At 45.9% G+C, this 20,313-nt stretch overlaps 3 protein-coding genes across 6 annotated transcripts; 1 reads left to right on the top strand and 2 right to left on the bottom strand.

The window, feature by feature from the left end:
• Positions 1 to 20: 20 nt before the first annotated feature.
• On the bottom strand, positions 21 to 5,972 carry LOC6543634. The gene is made up of 3 exons (XM_001971802.3): positions 5,187 to 5,972; positions 2,535 to 3,676; positions 21 to 2,473 (listed from the first exon to the last, which is right to left on the bottom strand). The coding sequence occupies exons 2-3, from the start codon at positions 3,671 to 3,673 to the stop codon at positions 391 to 393; spliced, it is 3,222 nt and encodes a 1,073-aa protein (XP_001971838.1). The 5' UTR covers positions 3,674 to 3,676; positions 5,187 to 5,972; the 3' UTR covers positions 21 to 390.
• Positions 5,973 to 7,023: 1,051 nt separating this feature from the next.
• LOC6543577 (unc-112-related protein) lies at positions 7,024 to 10,532 on the bottom strand. 2 transcript variants are annotated; one of them, XM_026977244.1, is made up of 2 exons: positions 9,974 to 10,532; positions 7,024 to 9,901 (listed from the first exon to the last, which is right to left on the bottom strand). In XM_026977244.1, the coding sequence occupies exon 2, from the start codon at positions 9,830 to 9,832 to the stop codon at positions 7,697 to 7,699; it is 2,136 nt and encodes a 711-aa protein (XP_026833045.1). In that variant the 5' UTR covers positions 9,833 to 9,901; positions 9,974 to 10,532; the 3' UTR covers positions 7,024 to 7,696. The 2 variants fall into 2 exon arrangements, with proteins under 2 accessions (XP_026833045.1, XP_001971837.1); XM_001971801.3 differs by having other exon boundaries at positions 7,024 to 9,889.
• A 570-nt stretch (positions 10,533 to 11,102) lies between these two features.
• On the top strand, positions 11,103 to 20,223 carry LOC6543576 (adenylate cyclase, terminal-differentiation specific). Of its 3 annotated transcripts, XM_001971800.3 has the most exons (11): positions 11,103 to 11,288; positions 12,244 to 12,747; positions 13,555 to 13,620; positions 16,134 to 16,307; positions 16,554 to 16,902; positions 17,072 to 17,200; positions 17,481 to 17,555; positions 18,440 to 18,535; positions 18,628 to 18,866; positions 19,261 to 19,354; positions 19,423 to 20,223. In XM_001971800.3, the coding sequence occupies exons 2-11, from the start codon at positions 12,668 to 12,670 to the stop codon at positions 19,534 to 19,536; spliced, it is 1,416 nt and encodes a 471-aa protein (XP_001971836.1). In that variant the 5' UTR covers positions 11,103 to 11,288; positions 12,244 to 12,667; the 3' UTR covers positions 19,537 to 20,223. The 3 variants fall into 3 exon arrangements, with proteins under 3 accessions (XP_001971836.1, XP_026832743.1, XP_026832744.1); XM_026976942.1 differs by lacking the exon at positions 17,072 to 17,200 and having other exon boundaries at positions 11,103 to 12,747; XM_026976943.1 differs by lacking the exons at positions 17,072 to 17,200; positions 17,481 to 17,555; positions 18,440 to 18,535 and having other exon boundaries at positions 11,103 to 12,747.
• The last annotated feature ends 90 nt before the right edge of the window (positions 20,224 to 20,313 follow it).

Raw genomic sequence — 20,313 nt, 5'->3', positions numbered from 1 at the left:
AAATTAAAGAGAGTATCATGTTTTGTAACAATTACATATAATTTATTTGATTTCAAAACAAATTAATTGTTGCATGCGTTGACATTCTTGACCGAAACCGGCCGAACCAAGGTCTTCATTCGAAAGTTGCAATTTCGATTGTGAATAAAATTTCGGGGCATCTCAGAATATGCGGACATCGAATAACAATTATAAAATAATTTTATACGATCGCTTACATTAAATAGAACAAATTGTACAGTCGTTGACAATGTGTTTGCATTCGTGCATTCACCTAGGAGTATTTTGATAAAGATTCGAGACATCGTTAGCTAAGTTAGACGAATATTCAGCACGTTGAACTAAAGCAATTATATTCGAGGCGGTAATACATGGTTGTAATTTGTGAGTCTAGCCGGCATTTAGCAGAAGTTCAGCTGCCACCTCCAAGCTCCAGTTGGTCTGCTGCAACGCCTGCTCACACTGTGGCCGTGCAGCCACCCCTAACCTCGCCAGTTGGTCGATCTTGTAGTGGCGCGTGGCTAGACCCACATCACCGCTGGCCGCGCGCAATGCATTGCGCACATCCTGCTCCACCGCGGAGTTGCCCAGTTCCTGCATAAGCTGCTGGAGTTTCTCCTGTTCGCGTCCGTAGTCGGAGGGCACTGGCGCGTAAAGCTGATGGGCTCCGTCCAGCTGCTGCTGTTGCTGCAGCCGCATCTTCTCCATCCTTCGTTGGATCTGCTGTGCAGAGAGGGGAGGTGGCGCCAGAGGAGCAGGTCGAGTTGGCCGCAGGTAGTCATCCTGAGTCACTTCATCGTACAGAACAGCACCACTGCCATTCGGCACTTGGCCGTAGTATGTGGAGCCCGCCGTGCTGGCCGCCACTGCATCGTACAGGGAGGCGGTGGAGGAGTACGCATTGTTTTTGGGTGCCACCACTCGATTGGATATAGCCACAAACGAATGGTTCAACTCCTGCTGCTGCTGCTGGTGATGATTTTGGTAGATCTGCTCCTCTGCCTGCTCCGGCGGCGGCTGGGCATAGTACTCGGACTGCGTGGATGCCACTTGCTCATACCAAATACGATTCACCACACTTTGGGTGGTAGCTGCCGCAGCCGCTGCTGCCTCCACATTGTTCTGCTTGGGCGACGCGGTTGAAGAGGGACTGGAATGATTCGAGTGGACTGAACCGGGAGTTACTCCGTTCTTTAAGGGCGTGAGATTCTGCTTATACACTATGTCCTTGCTGGCATACATCTGCGTAGAATTGCGCTGGTATTCCTCCTGCGCTCTGTTTTGCCCGTTGCTGTACATGTCCTTCTCCAGTTCGGCGATGAAGGACTTGTCCAGCAGCACTCCGTCAGCAGGAGGAGCAGGAACTGGCTCCACAGGCTGGCTGCTGATGGTCGTGATGTCGTGTCGCTCCAAAGCCAGATTACTGAGATTTAGCTGCATAGCCGCTGATTCCAGGGCAGGTATGTTCTCTTTATTCGAGTTGGAGCCACCGAAAAGGCTCTTCCTGACCGAAGGACTATTATAAATGGGTGCTGGTGGAGTAGCTGCCTCCAGAGAATGGTTGAAATTCGAGTAGAGTGCCACAGCCGTTTCAACGTTTGTGGTGTCGAAGGGATCTCGCTCCCTTACTGGCGTCGCTAGCTGCTGTTGTTGAAGGTCTCGTTTTTGGACGAACTCCATTGTATTCGAGTAAGTGGGTGGCATCTGGTAAGGCGGCGGTTGCAGGCGCCCTGGTGAAGCTGTCACATTGGCCGGATCAAAGTCAAACTGTGGCTGCTCATTGTAGTACGTGGGGGAAACATTAAGATCCCCCGATCCACTGGAGCCGGCATAAGTGGGCACATCTATGGGAGCGTCTAGTATGCAAAAGGAGCTGTCCGCCTGCAGAGAAGAACTATCGCCTGCTCCCTTAGGTCCGTCTGCTCCACCTTCGGCTATGGGTCGCATGTCGGGCGAGATGTCGATGAGTATGCCCTCCTGTTGAAACTGCGGCGGTGGGGGACGCTGCGGACCCACCACTGCTCCCTTATGCTTCACTGCATTTCGTCGATGAAGGCCCGCCGCGGCCTCATTGACCAGCTTGTTGTAGGCGAACTGCTTGCTGGACGTGGACTTGCGTTCCTTGGCGTGGGGCTGGTTTGTCAACGAGGCACACTTTCGCTGCCGATCCTCTCCGTTGGCCATGGCAGCTGCTCCACCCCAACAGAAGCCGAATGGCGATGATGTCGAACCATTGCCAACGCTGGTTCGCATTAGCACATCTCCGGCAGCACCCACTTTCCGCTGCTCCAGCAGGTTCCGGGGAAAAATTCCTATGTCGAATGTTCGCTGGTTCTGGCCCTTTATCAACTTCAGTTCGTGCCGTCCATCGATAATGGCGATTGTGTCGCCAGGCTCGATCTGCAGTCCCTTGGACTCGTGGTGACTTCGGGAGGCACGCATCACAGGAGGCGACATACTGGCCAGATATTCTCTGCAAGGCAAGGATGGAAATTATACGAATATAAATAAGAAATGATTAAAAGGAAACATACTTGAGAGCAGCAAATGTGGGTCGCTCTGCTGGCGTTTTATCCCAGCATTGCAGCATCATAGCATAAACGTCCGGTGGACAGGCGTCCGGCTGATGTAGTCGTTCGCCTTCGCGATCGATTTTGCGCAGGATCTGCGAGCCATTGAGTCCCACCCAGGGATCTTCGCCAAAGCTAAACATCTCCCACAGCGTCACGCCGAACATCCAGGTGTCAGAGGCGTGCGAGAATTGGCGGAAGCGCAGCGATTCAGGAGCGCACCAGGGAAAAGGCACCTTCTTGTGCTCAGACATCACATAGCAATCATCTTCTTGCGGCAAGGCACGCATCAGGCCAAAATCTCCGATCTTGATCTTATTTCCAGCTGCCAGGAGGACATTCCTGCAGGCCAGATCGCGATGCAGAAAGCGCTTCTGTTCCAGATAGGCCATGCCAGTCACAATCTGCACCGACCAGTTCCAGATGACGGTCAGCGAGGTATGCCGGCACTGTTTTCGCAGCGTATCCAGCAGCGACCCTCGCTCCGCCAGCTCTGTAATCATCATCATTGGCTGGGATAAAACCACGCCGTAGAGCCGCACTAGATTCGCATGATCCAGGGCGTGCATAGCCTGAACCTCGCGGAAGAAGTCGTCGATAATGCCCGGTTGGGTGAGGTTATCCGACTTCAGCACCTTGACGGCCACTGGGATGACCTTGCCCGCCGGCGAAGCACTCCATTCACCACGACGCACCACACCGAAGGATCCGTCACCCAGCTTCAGGCCCATGGTGATGTCCTTTTCGTGGATAAGGCAGGTTAGCTGGGTGCCATTGCCCTGACTGGATTCCCGGGCGGAGGAGGACTGTTTCTTGGACGAGGGCTGCTTGCCGCCGCCGATCAGCTTGGACAGGATGTTCTTGCGCCACTGGTGGGCCTTCTTTTTCCGCACTGCCTCCATCAGCCGCCGAATGGCCGGTTTCCCCAGACCACATCGCTCTAGATCGTCAGGTAACACGTAATCAAAATGAGCCAGCCGGGTCACCTGCAGGTCATCCCGTATCCTGTCCAAGAACTGCTCCAGCTGCACCTCCCGCAGCAGATCCTCCAGCCAGGCCGTCTCACTACTGAGCCCGCCATCCACCACCGACGTGGAGGTCATTTCCTGAAGGCACACAAAACGAAACACAATAAGTTGAAGGCAATCTCAAACACATAGTGATCGGTGAATGAATTGTGGTCAAGGGTACTGGGTTAGTCGCGTAATCGCGTATGTATGTAGGCATGTATAACTTGAATTAAGCGATTAAATGGTCAGGGAACAGAGAAAGTGCGCAACATATATGGACTTCATAAGTAATTCCGTATCTTTTCATTAACAAGAGGTGAAGCAATAAGGTTCATAGCTTTCTGACGCTATATAATATCTAGACAGCAAAGTTTTCAATGGGTTAATAGAAGGTTCGTGGAGTCGGTAATAGTCTTGACTATTCCTGATGTTTAGCTCTATTTACATAGGTAAGTTTTGTATAAAACATCTTATTAAAGGGTTTTACATTTATTTCATTAAAAATTTCATATTAAGCATTACATATTATTAATTCCAAGTGCTCAAGCTCGTCAGTTCATCGGAACTATGCTGGTTTCTAGAGAAACCATTTATTCATATCTATAAGTCCGACATTGCTTGTTGCATCTATGGCTGTTTTCAAGGGGCCAAAGTGGATTTGTGTAAATGTGTCCCCATATGACGTCACGTTGGAAATCCACGTAAACGTATTGCGTCACCCTATGAATTTGTACATAGGAAGAAGTGATAGGTTCGGGATCTCAGGAAATGCGGCTTGAACTCTGGCGCGTGCTGAAGTGGAGTTTATTAATAGACAGCGATAAAAGGTGAGCAGATGCAGCCACAGAATGTAACCGATATGCATGCCCCATGGGATTCCCCTTGGGATGGAAAAAAATGATAGCCTGCCTGCTAATGTCTATTGTTAACGAGCGAATAATAGAAATTACACTTTGCGGCGACAGTTTGGCCTATTATTCGGGCGGAAACTGGAATTTAGCGGATGCGAGAGCCACACAGAGATGTCCAACGAGACAACAACGCCCAGTTGAGAGCAGGTTGCAAGTCCATCAGCTGTGCAATTTAGATACAGTCGAACGTCCGTAACGCGGCATCTGTCGTTCAGCATACATGTATGTACATATGTGCATATAATCGAAAATGGTGACTTTAAGGTACAGAAATAACCCAGGTGCAAACGCGTGCATTGTGTATCTAAAAATATATACAGTCGAACTTCCGCGATTCGAACGAAACCAAGTTAGGTGCACCTTTCGGTTTTATTTATTTATTTAATATTCTGTTTGCCTATCAAGTTGAATGGATACATCTTAGAGGTCCTGTTTATGAGCAGAACTATTGCAGACAATATATTCTTTAAGGATTATCGGAGTTTCCTAGATTGTAGGGCAAGCCATTGCAGTTCGAGACTCGAACTCAGTTTAGTTAGGATGGGCATACGGGGGTTCCACCGTACTACAGCTATCGCACCCCGAATTCCACGAAGTGGCTATTCCATTCACTGTTATTTTGTTGGACATTTGTACAACATTTCCCCCGGGTGTTCGCTTGGAAAGGGTTTTCCTTTGTTTTTGGAAATACTCACCGAATATTAAACAGCTGCGCAGCTGCTGCGACGCTAGCAGAGGAGCTTCGCCTTCGACTTCGACGCGGACGTCGCAGTCGCTGCACTTGGCGCAACTTGAGAAAATTGGCAAACTTCCTGTCTGGAAGCGAACAGGTTGGCCAGACAAAAGATGTTGCGGCAGATGGAAGTGGTTTATGCGGTGGATATGGAGATTTCTGGCTTAAAGATGTGAAATTGGATATGCGAGCTGGGGGCAGCGCAGTCGGCGTCGCAGAGTAAACGATTGTATGCGTGTGTGTGTGTGTGCTAGCTGCTTTGTTTACACTCGCCAAATGAGCAGCTGTCTGCTTGGCTGCTGATTTTGATGGCGGGCGGTTAGTGGTCCCCTCATGACGCAGACACGTAAATATTAATTTATAGTGCACACACGGGAAAACAATGAATATTCCGCTTTCAACAGCGCACAGCCCCTCCCCCACCGACCCCTCCGATCGTTACACGTTTTTGCACAATTCCACACACACACACGCATTCGCTGCACGGCCGTTTGCGTCTGGGTGTATGTGTGCGTGTGAACGAATCGAAATGCACGAATAAACAGCTACGCAAATCGCAGGTGCCACGAAGAAGTGTAAACAGCGTGAATGCTTTACTTTTATAATTTGGTAAGTCGTTGAAATCAGGATGATTTAATTTTTAATGCGGAAACATCGTCGGTAATCGGAATTAGCTGCGCTTAATTTGCGATTGAAAATGCGCGACGGCCAAACACTTTTGGTATTTTTTCCAGCAGCTGATGCAGTGGTGATGGAACAACAAGCGATGTTTTATAAATAACATCGATATTTCCCAAAGCATAATTGGTAATATCGACTATTTCTATGCAGCCATCGAGTATTTAAGTTATTTACGGTTAAGGATTTAAAATTATGTCGAAAATGTTTTTGGATTAAACATTTAAATATAATTATAAAGGTAAACTTACATTTACACCTCTATTGAATGTACCTTAAAGTGTAACGTTAGTATATTATTGAAGTAACTAATTTAAATTTCCCTTATTATATTAAATAATAATATAATTCATATATTTTAATCAATAAGTTTTTTTTTTTATTCATTTTGGATAAAATAAAAATATTCCTTGGTAAAACTTAATAAAAAGATTCCACAAACAATTTTTTATTGTTCCTTTTCTTTCTGTGATAGTGTCAAGAAGTATTGTTTATTTTTTTAAAAAGATAAATGAGAAATGCTCGTTTTTTATATTCTGTAGAATTGTTTCTATATTAATCATGTCAATTTTGGTCACAGAAGTGACAGCATTAAAAACAATATTTATACATAAGTGATTCAAATATTGGTTTGTAAGAATTCAGCCTTAATCATTTGGTTCTTACATTTGTAATGTAAATACTTACGACTGTGACAAATTTGAAAATGCATTTTTCTTTTGTCATGCGCTATTAATATCCGGCGTTTCCCTTATTAAATTAAATTCACCCCGTTAAATTAAGTGAAATTGGAGATTTCGCCAGCCGCTGCGTGAGAAGTTGCCCCATTCTGAGGCACATAACTCTGCGACGCGGTCATCAATCAATGGCCGAGCACGGAGCTGCTATAATCTAGAATTCCCGTATACAACGCCGTGGTGCTTATCAATCCAATTGAGTGCGCTGTTATTAATAACAATACCCGTGCTTTATATTAAAGGCCCGGCTGTGTTGTTGCATCAACGCCCCTCAGAAGCACACAGCCCTCAATAAAAGTCGGATGAGTAATCCCAATGGGCTCGGGTTTCCAGCTGCCATTGGAATGCGTACAAACAAAGAAGCCGCCGTTTACGATAATTAAAAACATATAAAATAATTTATTCTGCTTATTAATTTGTTTAATAAATATACAATATATAAAACTGCGGGTTAGTCGCGCAAGTCCGCACAAGTGTGTGGTAAAAAATGGACTTAAGCTGTGTAACTCGAACGCTGTGTTAGAAACAGACAACACAGAGAACACAGGACATTGACTTGGACTTGTTTTGGGTTAAGATTGCTCTGGCGAAGGCACAACATCGTTATCATAATCGTTATCAGGGTGGCTAGTCTAGGGTGGTTAGTCTAGAATTCCACTTTCGTTAACACTTATACACAAACGCTTTCGATTTGGGTGTGTCGACTGACTGGGTTGATTAAAAATGTAGGTAATCGTTGGACAATTTCAAGATACAGATATGATTTGTACAACACAAATTTGAAGACTTATATTTTATAAAGTTAACTATTTGTTAGATAAATGCCGACACTACTAGTTGTTTAAAAAGTAGATACATATAACCCGAATAGAAAAAAAACGTTGAGAAATTAACATCTAACGTTACGAACAAGTCCACAGATTACTTTTCAACCCATAAATCAACACACCCTACATTAGGTAAATATATGTAGATAAAACTGTAGAACATGCGACGAGGTTTGTGCTTGGCACTCAAAGACGACTTCAGTCCACTGCTCCAGATTGCGCTAATCCGCTTACGACCAGCCGCCTGTCAGCTTGTGGAACATCTCCTCGTTCAGCGTCTGGTTGTTCTCCTTGGATCGCATGGACATGAATATGTAGCCGCCGATAAACTCGTGCACCACCTTGCAGTCGGCCGACTGCACGGAGAAGACGATGTTCTCGTCCTGCAGCTGAATCATCATGCACTTGATGCCCCAGTTAACATTCCAGGCCTTCATTGTGTTGTACCGCCAGGTCTTTATGTGGTCGCCGGAGTTGAGGTCCATACGCATGATCCGGTTGTTGGCCACGCCCAACAGTTCCTCCTTCTTGTGGCCGTCGAACTTGATGATGAAGAGAGTAACGCCAAAGTCGGGTAGGGATTGCCAAGCCTGAATGTATTTCATCTTGGCTTCCATTAAGCTTAACTGGCGAACGTTGGCATGGGCCTCTAGGATCCTCTGCACTGCCTTGCTGGAAAGTTTGCGCATCATTTTGGGGGAGAGGTAATCCATGGGCTCAACACTACGGGGATTGACGGCGAGTGTAGCTCCCTGGGCGGGTTTCTGCATCTGCAGCAGCGATCGAATACTGCTTACTTCGCTGTCGTAAGAGCTATCGGCTAGAGAGCGACCCTTGGCGGCCAGACGACAGGCTGCCATCCACTTGGCGTACTGCTCTTCGTTTTCGCATCTCACCCAGACCTCATTATTCGGACCATTTCTGCCCTCTGGCGGAACTTCCAGACGGATGGCAAACTTTCCTTGGGCGAGGTTGACATCGGGCGTCACCTCGCAGCCCTTCAAATTGATGCTGATGGTGGGAGCTCCTCGCCTGGACTCATCCTGCGATTTGTACAAGTGCAGATGCAGATCCCTGTAGGTGAAGAAGTAGCGCTTGTATCCTTTCAGGGTGAACCTTTGAGGCTTGAGGAATTTCAAATAGTCCGACAGCTCTGGTATCCTGGTGATATTGCCCTGATCCTTGCCGCCTCCTGGTCCTTCAAGGGTGATCTGCAGCTCGTTGAGAGCGGAGTCGATGTCGTCCTCGCCGCCGGTCTCCTGACTGGAAGTATCTATCCCGGAATCGATGCCTGGTGGATGCAGATCCGTCTGATGATTCACCTGGAACTGCAGGGCGGCAAACATAAGGGTCTCCTCCTCGGTAGGTTCCAATTCCTCGTTCAAAATGCTCCATTTGGCTTGCTCGTACAGTTGATTGATCCTCACTTGGTCGTACTTGGGGTTCAGATCGAAGAACGTGAAGTATTTGAAGCGCAGGCACAGTGTGTCGTACTCCCTAACTCCCTGCTCCATGATGGAAAGGGACGAGTCCAACCATCCCACGTTGAGACGGGCTTTCTCCACCCGCGACTTGGGTCGCACCAAGCGTGCTCTTACATCCGGACTGGGGGACCTGGGCGACATGGCCAGGTTCTCCTGCAGGTCCCCGAAACTAGAGTTGGAATCGTAGCTGGCATAGCCAGTGGAGTTGTGCTTCCAGGTGCCCGTGGGCGAGCTGATGGGTGTTCCTGGAGCGGTGGCCGCCCTTCGGGGAGTGGTCGCATACGGTGAAGCTGGAGCGCACAGCAGATTGCCATTGTGGGAGCGATCCAGGCTGCCATTGCTGCCGTTATAGGCTCTTGTGATCGGGACAAAGGAGTTGGTGTCCAACGCTGGTTGCACGTAGGCGATTCCATTTGCCTCCGCCACGGGAATTTTGCGTTGCGGCAGATTGGAGAAGTTCTTTTTCAGGTGCTCCGGTTCTAGGGGCTTGCAGAATGACAGTTCCTCTGGATAGCGAATTTCCAGGTCCTTGCACAAGCTCACAACAGCTCCGAAAGTTTTGGCCGAAAAGTTGATGCGGTAGTCGAGATAGCGAAGATCGGGCATTTGCACCCTCAGTGTCTTGTGCATGGGCGTGAAGTGTAGAAAGGAATCCGATTGAACTCCGGCCTGGTCCAAAGTGGACCGCGTCCTGGTCAGCCAGACATTCTTGGCGGGCCACCACAGGGCGTGATCGGACCAATCCTTGGGCATCTCCGGATCCACCAGGTTAAGCATTACGCCTCCAATGTGCTGGTCACCCTTCACGCGCAGCGTCTTTTCCACCTGCAGATCCGTGATGAGGATCCGCAGGTTCCACGTATTTTCTCCCACATGAATCATCTTTCGCTAAAAGTTCCTATGCGCGGGCGTCTTTTCTGTCCAAAGGCGAAACTGTAACTGCGGATATCTCTGTATAGTGTATATAAATGGCACAATCTGAGTCTAAATTTGCCCTCCAAACGATGACGTAATCCAACTTACGTTCAGCGCTGTTTTTGCAACTAAGTTTTTGTTGTTCTTGTCGTTGCCTGGGTGGCGGGGAGCGGAGAGGCTGCGAGGGCGCGGGCGGAACTATATAGGCCCTTATCTCGGCAGATGTTTGCACGGAAACAGAAACGCCAGCGAAACAGACCCAACAATCCAACAAACCAGATCAAAATCGACGGATGTGGAGGTATGTACAACGATAAAAGGGGGAAAGGCGGGGAAGTACGGATCACTTTATTAACACACGCCCAAGGTTATGATTTCGATGGCTGGCTGCTGCTTGGGATGTTTTGTTTTCCCGACCTCTCTCGCAATTCGCAGCGTTTTTCTCGCGCTTTTCCTCGCACATCAACACACCGACGAACACTAATGCACGCGCTCAAAATGCGATGCAAATTTTCACAAAACAACACGTCGCGGACGACGAAACAATGCGTCAAACGTGCCGAGATAGAGAGAAATTCATTTATAAATAAATCAGCAGCAGAGCAGTGTGACCGTTCAGCTGCGCCTATCGATAGTGCACGCTATTACTAAGGGTTCGGCAATAAAACATATCGGAACGGTTGGTAAAAACTGTTGTTAAAATTTCTTAATAATTATAATAATAATAAAAAAAATATACATAATAGCAAAATATTTCGTTAATTCTCTTCTTGCTTCTGTTATTCTTATTACGCTAACCGTAAGAGTTATTATCAAATAGAATTATGCATGTGGCGTAGCTAATACATTTGATCCGTCTGATTTAATTCAGATCAGGTTCGAAACGAATTTGTGCATGGGAATCTAATACATGTTTAGTTCATTCAAATTTGACAGGCGAACAACAATGAAGTTATGGAGTCTGGCGCTATTGGTCCTAATTTATTTTTTTAAAGAGGTTCATTCCATTGGTGGTTGTGGCCCAAGACGGGATAGGAACTGCTTTAATAATAAGTCAACATATAAAAAGCGCAAATATATATAACGTCATTATTTATTGTGTACATCAGAAATGTAAAGATTACCTAGTAAACTTATTAACAACATTTGAACTTTCGTTATTATCAGTTTAAATTACTAACGTTGTTTTAACAATAAACACCTATTTCAAAATAAGGGTATTAACTACGAAAAGTGTATCGATATTGGTTTTCTTCCAACAAGGGCGGTCACACCGGCGGCAAAGTTCATCTCTAAGTTATCGTAACGAAAATATAGTTCTGTTTTTTATAATATTTTAGTATAAAGCTAATTGGCTAGTGAATCATGAACATCATTTTAAATTAACGCATGTTTCAGTAAACTACTATAATATAAAGAAAAAGTAAATATACAATAACAATACCGGTTTAACACCCACGCTCCCTCGCTCTCTTTTTCTCCTCTCCCGCTGTTTCGCTCTTTACGCTCTTTTTCTCCACACCGCATTCGTAAACAAAGACAATGAAAGCTCCAGTTGAACGTATAAAGAGGCCTCAGAGCCCCCAGATTATTTTTCGCCGTCGAGCCGAGCGCACGTATTCGAAAAAAACACTACTAATAGTGTATAATAGTGCAGTATTGTGTAAAACACGCGCGTCTCTGCTGTCTCGCTCTGGCACCCACCCATACACTCGCCAGCCCATCACACACACACACGTATGCAGATACCTGTAAGAGAGCGAGATACAAAAAACGGTGCATGGAAAATAGGAAAATCGGAACTGAAAAAGTCGGAATTTCGCTTAATCGTAGTTAGCTTTGCGTACGACTATCAGTCTGAAATTGAAAGTGTCGACATTGTGGCTTAAATACTCAAAACGTTGCGAAATTCAAAACCAAAATATTATACCCGCTAGTTCTCGGAGCGAAAACATCTGGGCGCGAAAAAATCGATCCAGACAATGTGAAAATTGGCCAAACACTCGTACCTCGGAATCTCAGCAACAATTTTTGGCAAAAACAAAAGACAGAGCGCGTGAAATAGCGATACTACGGTTTGCAATTGAGATATACATATACATAGTGGTTAGATGGGTAGTTAAACGGCGTGTTACGTTGATATAGTTGTAAAAGTAATAATAAAAGCGCGGCGCAACAACCCGAGCGGCTTAGTCATCCGTGCAGGAGATTCGCTTTGTCTGCAGATACTACGAGATACGAAATAAAAAACACCAGATACAATAGCAAAACAGTGGTCTGAAGATCTCCCGGCTTAGCCAGTTGGAAAACCGGAACCCCAGGGAATTTTGGGATGTCACACAAAATTCTCATCTCAATGATAAAACCTAACATTTTAGGTGATTAACGGATATTGTAGCTGCAGCAAATACGCCAACATCAAGCGGTTGATAAACCCGAAGTTTCAGGGGAACTTGAAAACTGGAAGACCTACGTAATTACAACAAATTGCAGCAACAACAAGGCAACGCCTACGACACGCCAGTGATTACAACAATAATAACAGCAACAGCAAAAGCAACATTACCTACCTATCCAGCGTAACCTGTTGTAGCTATTTCTATTTCACTGTACTGCATTGGTGCTCACCTCTCTGCATCTAAAATTGGGCATTCACAAGCGGCTTAAATACGTGGTTAACCATCGGCTGGGAATACACATACAATATCAAGCCGGAATCTGCAAGTGGCACACCTGTGGCCACGGGTCAGTTGAGCACCAGTTGGAGCAACAGCATCACCATCAACGCCACAATCGCACACAATGTCGAGACTCACCGAGGAAATGGTGATTGCGCGGTCCAAGCAATCCGATCTGGCCCTGATCAAAAAGCTAAATTGCTGGTAAGCACACAGGCCATATAACATGGAAATAATTATAGAAAATATCATAACATATCGTATTATGTATATTGTTGAGACTTTCAAATGTTTCAACGCAAATATTTCGAAAGGAATGCTTGCCAGGCTACAGTAGAACTTCTATAAATCGAACTAGATAGAATATTGCCAGTGAATCTTGTTTTGATATTTATGGTCTTCGAATTGGAAAGATACTCCCCTATTTCTTCCCAAATTTATGTACCCAATAAACTTTAAATTATTTCACTAGTCAGCGGCAGACTAATCACGCCTTAGCATAGTTAGCACGACTAATTCTCTATTACAATTCGGAATGTGGCACATACTAGACTCACCCCACTGTTCATTTAATCGATTTTCGATCTAATTTCCGCCTGTGCATTGATCTATTGGTAATCGTACCGGGGCAGGTGCAGCCACTACAGTGAAAGCTTCGATCTGTGTTGAATGGGTCTACGATCTGCGATCTGGGGTCTGGGGTCTGGGGGATCTGCCCACTTTGCTGCTCACTTCGGCCGCTGCGGCTGCTTTCACTCGACCCAAATCCGGGGGCAATCTTCTAACCAGTTTAGAAGTGTCCACTTCGGAGCGAGTCACGATTCCCTGGGCTGGAAAAACACGCGCCCCTCGAGAAAAACGCTTGGAAAAGCGTGAAAAGCAGTTGAGCTACTTTCCGTGATGGGCCCCCAACTCTTGACCCATCTGCGATAAGCTTGATGACGGCTAAGGGGGCTCCACTGTACATTATTTATCTGTATTAAAACACCATCTATTCTGTGCTTATTTCAGGGGCAGTGATCTCAGCGATGTGTCCATCATCAAGCGAATGCGTGGAGTGGAAGTTCTGGCTCTTAGGTAAGTCACAAGTCGTGAACTAAATCGTGTGTAAGGATCATCTTGATTATAATTTACTGACCTGGTGCCTTGGTTGATTGATTCAAAGCCGGGTTCGCCGCCAAGAATGCGGTAGAGATGTACATATATTAAAAAGTTGAGATATTTGCTTTCCAGTGATGTCATCGCCCCATCATTAGGCAAGCTCAAATACAAAATATACTTTGGCACGCTCAAGCGCGTAATTAATGCACAAAGCTGGGGACGCCGAAAACTACAGAAAATAAGCTTAAAGTCGTGGGAGCTCCAAAATTGGCAATAGCAACTGGCCGCGTACTTTTCCAAGTCGCGTAGGCCTCACTGCGTGGGGGCAGATACTGTAGTTATGACTCGTATCTGCCAGATACTTTTGTATCTCGCTGTGCCTTGTACTTCATCTGGCACTGGTTACTTGTTGTACTTGCATGTCGCTCGATAAGTTTGCATGTGCTGCTGCTGCTGCTGCTTTTGCTGATTTTGCCACTTCTGCCATAAAAGGCGACAATCATTTTGACTGCCAAGGTCGTCGAAATCGATTCCCCCCAAACTCCTCTGTCATTTGTTGGCAATGTGCTGAAAACTCTCGACTCTGGCGATTCGTTTAATTATGCACATATACCAGAGTTCGTGGCCTTATAGGGTGCCAGCGTGATGAGATTTGGCATTGAACTTGGGGAAAAGAACCGTGAGAATAGCCGTTCCAAGCAGGAAATAATAATTTAGGTATGGGCGAATTAGCTATTTCAAAAGGAATTCCCAGATAAGGCTAAAAATATATGGAACAGGGAACAGGAAACTAAATTATGGTATGGGAGTAGTAGATATCGTACACTAAGGAGAAATCAAATCGGGTCTTATATATTTATTTCATCCAAAACAGGAAATAACAAGAGAGGTTGTGCTACCAGAAAACGCACAAACCAGCATTAAGCAAATATGGATATCAGATATATTCGTGGAGTAAAGTAAAATATAAATAATACCCTTGAACATAAATTGACACCGATCTTGATCAAAAGCAAAAGTGCTCCTTGTTTGGCATGTTGTTTTGGGCTTAAAATTGAATGACTCATATATACGCATATTCATACTCATACTCATATGTACTCAAAACAGAAATAATATAAAAGTTATTTAAGAAAATAAAAAGATAATTATTTATTTCTTGTTATTAATTTAAACATCATTCATTAAGCATATAAACATGAAATCTTTGTATATGAAAGCAATCTGTTCTTAAAATAAAAGCCTATCTGGAGTACATTTTTGAGATAAAAAATTTGGCCTAAATTCGTTAAAACATTAGCTATTGGGTTGCTTCTTGGAACTGTATTAACACATACTTGATTGGGCTCTATAGACTACCCAACTGTCGTAGAGCTTTATCAGTCTATAGATAAGGTAGTCGTTTCCTATATACAAAACGTGAATGATTAAATTGATAATAAATTGGCGTGGCAAGCGTGTAAGCCAGAGGGCAATAACTTCTGCTCTGTTTGCATTACTTTAGGTGGTTAAAAAATAAACAAGTAAAACCTTTCAGTCTCAACCCGATGGGTATTAGTTTTACGTGGGGTTCTCTGCTTTGTGGGGCATTTGTTGGGCTAGTCGCTGAGTGGTGTTCGCAATAAATAAGCCATAAATCAGATTGGTGTACCATACAGCGGTAAAATGCGTTGGCGTAATCTCCATTTCTTGGCGGTATACCCCCTATATCCCCCTTACTCATTACCATTTTCCTACCCATTGCCCGCGTTATGAGTGTGCATATTGATTTGACTTGCGTGCTGCAAGCACTTTTCTTTTTACCTCCGATGGCACTTCCACTTGGTAGGCCTCAAGTGCTAGATAACCTTGACTCTTCGGGGGAAACATTGATTATGCATACTTAAGGCCCTACTACCGATTGCCCTGATTTATTTGACGAACTATTAATAGTGCCACGAATTCCAGATACCAGACATTCACTGAGGCAATGCACTCGAGTGCCATTTGGCGATCTTCCTGGCTAAGTTTAGACAGTTGGCTCGGTCGTTCCCGCCCTGTGTAGTAGGAAAACATGCCTTTGGTATCCACACAGGGAGAAATGTTAAAAGGAAGTATCATTAAATTGACAGATATCTACAAATTTATGATACTTGCCGCCTCTTTACTTATTCAATCAGTTGGAAAGGCAGTCGTGGCACGCTTCTGGCCATCGGCAATGGCCACTTCGGAGGGTAATTAGCATTGTTGGGAGCCCAGGTGCTAAGCGGGAATTGCCCGGAACACGGGCTTAAACCTGACCTAGACGAAGACTGATGATGACAATCAGCTTTTCCCCCTGCCGAGATTCTTTAACTGTTACTTATGAGGTGTTCTGCGAAGAATCCGACGAGTTAATGACCCCACGCAGCTGCCGGAGAATCTTTTGTGTGGCTTTGAGCATGATTCACGGCAGTTTCTTTACTGGCGCCTTTGTTTCTTGAACCTTATGTCTTATGCTTCTGTTGCAGTGTCAACAAGATCAGCACGCTGTCGCCCTTCGAGGAATGCAACAAACTGCAGGAACTGTATCTGCGCAAGAACAACATCTCCGACATCAACGAGATCGCCTACCTGCAAAATCTTCCCAGTCTCAAGTATCTCTGGCTGGAGGAAAATCCCTGCTGCGAACGAGCTGGCCCCAAGTGAGTATAGGAAATCATTATTATCTATTATCAATGAGACGTGATATTCTGGCACAAATGCTTTAGCCTTTGCATACTTGGCGAACGATGAGTTATATATAAATAGTTTTTCATAAATTGAAATTGTTTTCTGTTCGAAATAATCACAAACTTTGCGTCTTAGTTTGACCGCTTTTGTGGTTAGCTCTGTGGAGAAGCCAGAAGCCCCTAATGATCGGTCTCACCTCTGTCTAACCACAATCACAGCTATCGAGCGGTCGTATTGCGCGCCCTGCCCTACCTGAAGAAGCTCGACAATGTTGAGGTCACGCAGGAGGAGGTGGACGAGGCGCTGCGTGGAGGCGGCGGCGCCGCACCAGAGGATGAGGTCTACGAGGATGCCTACCAGCAGCAGCAGCAGGCATCGCGAACATCGCCTCAGCAGATACCGCAGCAGCAGCAGCAACAGCAGCAGCAACACAGCTACCCGCAACACTCGCCGCCGCAGCAGCACCAATATCACCACCAGCAGCAGCATCACCAACCGCAGCAGCAGCAGCAGTCACAGCAGCAGCAGTCGCAGCAGCAGCGCCGCAGCTCCAGTCCCATGAAAGAGGTAACTGGCTCCCATTGTCTGGGTGGATTTTCCCACACCACGCCCTAGTTTAGCGGCTATAATCTATCGCCTTGGTAATGAACTCTGTAATCAACTCTTGCGCCCGTTTTGGTCTATTTCTGTTAACCCCGAACCACCTGCTCCCATTAACCCTGCATTTGCTAACAAGCCGCCCCAGTTGCCCAGTCCGCTGGTGAACAACAGCAGCGAAGGAAGCATCAGCCACAGTGCCAACGATCTTTACCAGGTGCAGGCGGCTCAGCCGCTGAAGAGCTCCCAACCACCCACGCCCACCAAGGTAATGGTTAGGTCAGCCAGGGAGTTGGGCGGAGGTTTAGAGCTCACTATTGAAAGTAACTTGCAAAGTAGATGTTTATTGCCTTAGTCAATATTTATTACATTAAAATCATTATTTTCTTTTTAATTTCCCTTAAATATGGTTGGCACTCGTCTGAAAAATTGTAATGTGCTTCTGCAGCAAGAACTCGTATTGTAGCGTCTCGTAGGATCTGAGATTAGTCTCTACCCAGTTCCGAAGCCATAACTCCCCACTAATCTTGTTTCGGCCTTTCCCCCAGGAACCCGTGCATCCGCCATCGCCCATGTATAACACCATAACCAAAGAGCAGCGCACCTCCTACCACCAGTTCGATGTAAGATCCACAGCCCCTCCACTGCCAGCAACTACTAAATAACACCATGTAACAGCCCCACGCATCCGACATGACAGAATTCAGCTTTCGTAGCCGGGCCCACTTTCGGGGCCCTATTTTCGAGGCCCTAATTTCGAGGTTCGAGGTTCGATGTTCGAGGGTGTGGGCCCGTCACACTCGAGTGGAGTGGGGGCTACTCTGCTGGGGTTAGGGATTGGGGCATAGCCATCACGCGATAGCCTCGGCATGGTTAAGGTTCTCTCGTTCTCCCGCCGTCTGTCCAAGGGGCCATTGTCTGCTTGCCGGCTTTTGTGGGTTAAGTCAATTGGTTGACTTTGGAACCGAGTGCAGAGAGATGGAAACTGGGGGACGAGCTATGATTGCCGAAGCAGCCCAAAGCAAGAGTCCAAAATGAACCATATAAAATAGGTCTTTATGTATTCATGCACGTGGGGAAAATATTTAACAAGATCGCTAGGAGTAAATGAAGCTCAACGAGATCGCAATGTAACATGACCTTACGTAAATAACTAGTAGGTTTACTCCCAAGTGGCGTTGCTTAAATACTTATTGTCTAATTGCATTTTAATTACACAATTTCTCGCTGTGCAAAGAAAGGGCTAGTCCCTCCGAAAAACCACTGAACCAGTGGAGAATTAGCCTTGCTGAACAATTTGTCATGTGTGGATTGCCCTGGGGACTGGGATTGGGGAATGGGGGATATCAACTCGAATCTAATGTTTCTCTTCTGCTGCTTTTCTCACCAACCATGCACTGATCCCAATTGCAACCCACAACCAAAACAACTAAAACAACCACAACCCGAAACCCAACTAAAATGCAAAACGCACCACTAACGCCCCACCAATGGACTCGACGAGCAGCGCTCGCCGGGATCCGACCAGGAGAGTAGTTCGCACACGTACAGGGAGGTGCGGCCCACGCCGCTCCCGCCCAGCATTTCGGCGCACTCGATGAAGGTAAGAGACCGGCCAGCGACTATGGTGTTGCAGGAAAGGAACCAAGGCACACGAGGATGATGACACTATCTAATTGTGGTATTCCCGTACAGGAATACTATCAGTCGGACAGACCTGCCTACCCGGCGCACTACCGCCACAGCCAGACGGACCTCACCGAGTGGGAGGAGCACCAGCAGGCGCCCCAGGTGCACCACAATCCCTACGGCAGCCAGATGCAGTTGCACCACCCGCAGCGGCGCTCTGCGGGACCGGAGACGACGGCCTACCGGAACGGCAGTGCTAGGGAGAACGGCGGCGAATGGGATCCGGAGGACAGGCCCAGGGCGAGGTGAGGTCATCGACCAGGTTATTTGGTGGTCGTGCCAATTAGTTTATCGCGTTCTCCGTTTATTTTATTAAGAGTAAACAGCGCGACATATCACTGATAGCCAGGCAGCTTGTGTTTATTTTAAATGGCTACTTCTTTTATTTTTAAATGGGTTAAAAGCGCGCTTTTTGCCCGGAGCTTAAACAAATAACCTGAATGCATACAGTTTTTAATGAAAATCGACTATTTTATGTATGTAGTTTGCACAAAGTGAAACATGCGTTCCGAAAACTGCAGAAATATTGTGTGCATGTAGAATAATTGGCTTATTTGCAAATTAAAGCTAAGCGATCGCTTAGCAGTTGATATATAATTGTCTTAATTGAATTACTAACTTATAAATACACATTTTTAGACGTTCCGAGGGAAGATATAGTGACTCGACCACGACGTTGTCGGCCTCTGTGATGAATCACTATGCCGGCTACCATCGCAGACCCGTAAATAGGGTGAGTGTATAGCCTGAGAGACCATTGAAAGGGCCGATTATTAACTGAATCACATCCCGCTTTCGCAGAACTCGAATATTCTCTCCGCCACCCTCTGTTTGGTGAAGGAGTTGGACTACGCCAGTCTGGAGGTTCTGGAGCACGCTGTGCGATGTCGCATCGATGAGCTGGCGGGCGAATGATGAAGACGACTCTCTAATCGCATGTCGATTAGCTAATCCAGCGCCTACAGGGGTGCTACAAATACAAATGACCAGGAAAAAGCAACACACTTAAAAGACAAGAGGAGCAGCTGGTGCTGCGAGGGGAGAAGGAAAAACTGATATTATACTAACGTCTTAAGCAACAAATAACGAATGCAAATCAGATACTTAACGAGGATAACGATTCATACTTGCCAATTGTAAACTGTCATAGTGTAACTAGCAACTTTTGTAAGCATTTTGTCATGTAACGAACTTTGCTAATGGAATCAGAAAACGAAACAGTAAGCTAGGACATAATCGCCAATGGAAGTATATATTGTCCCGATTGATTTCCGCCTATTGATCCCAGATCCCGTTCAGTTGATCCCCGATCGAGAGCACAGACCACAAAAACTAGAATTCTTTTGTACTTAACTCGCGAAGATCGACTAACGAACTAATATCGCCCAAGGCGAAGAAGCACAATGTATCTTCCTTGTTTCTTTGTAAGATTAGTTGAAATTATACTCTGACTTTGTTAAATATTTGTACGCGAAAGCAATTAACGCTAAACTCTAATTTATTTACCTATAATGCAATGAACACGTCCAGTTTATGTTTGCCGTTCTCTATTTAACGATTACGTTGGAAACTATTATTATAAAAATAAACAAATTAACAATAGCTGGGAGTGTATTACGTCTTTGATGAAATGTCGGCATTACGGCCTATTTTAATGATTATTCAGCATACCTATTATAATTCCTCATATCA

The sequence above is a fragment of the Drosophila erecta genome, unplaced genomic scaffold (genome assembly GCF_003286155.1).
Source record: "Drosophila erecta strain 14021-0224.00,06,07 unplaced genomic scaffold, DereRS2 tig00000021-arrow-pilon, whole genome shotgun sequence".
In the NCBI taxonomy this organism is placed as follows: Eukaryota; Metazoa; Arthropoda; class Insecta; order Diptera; family Drosophilidae; genus Drosophila; species Drosophila erecta.
This window is presented reverse-complemented; position numbering and strand designations above follow the sequence as displayed.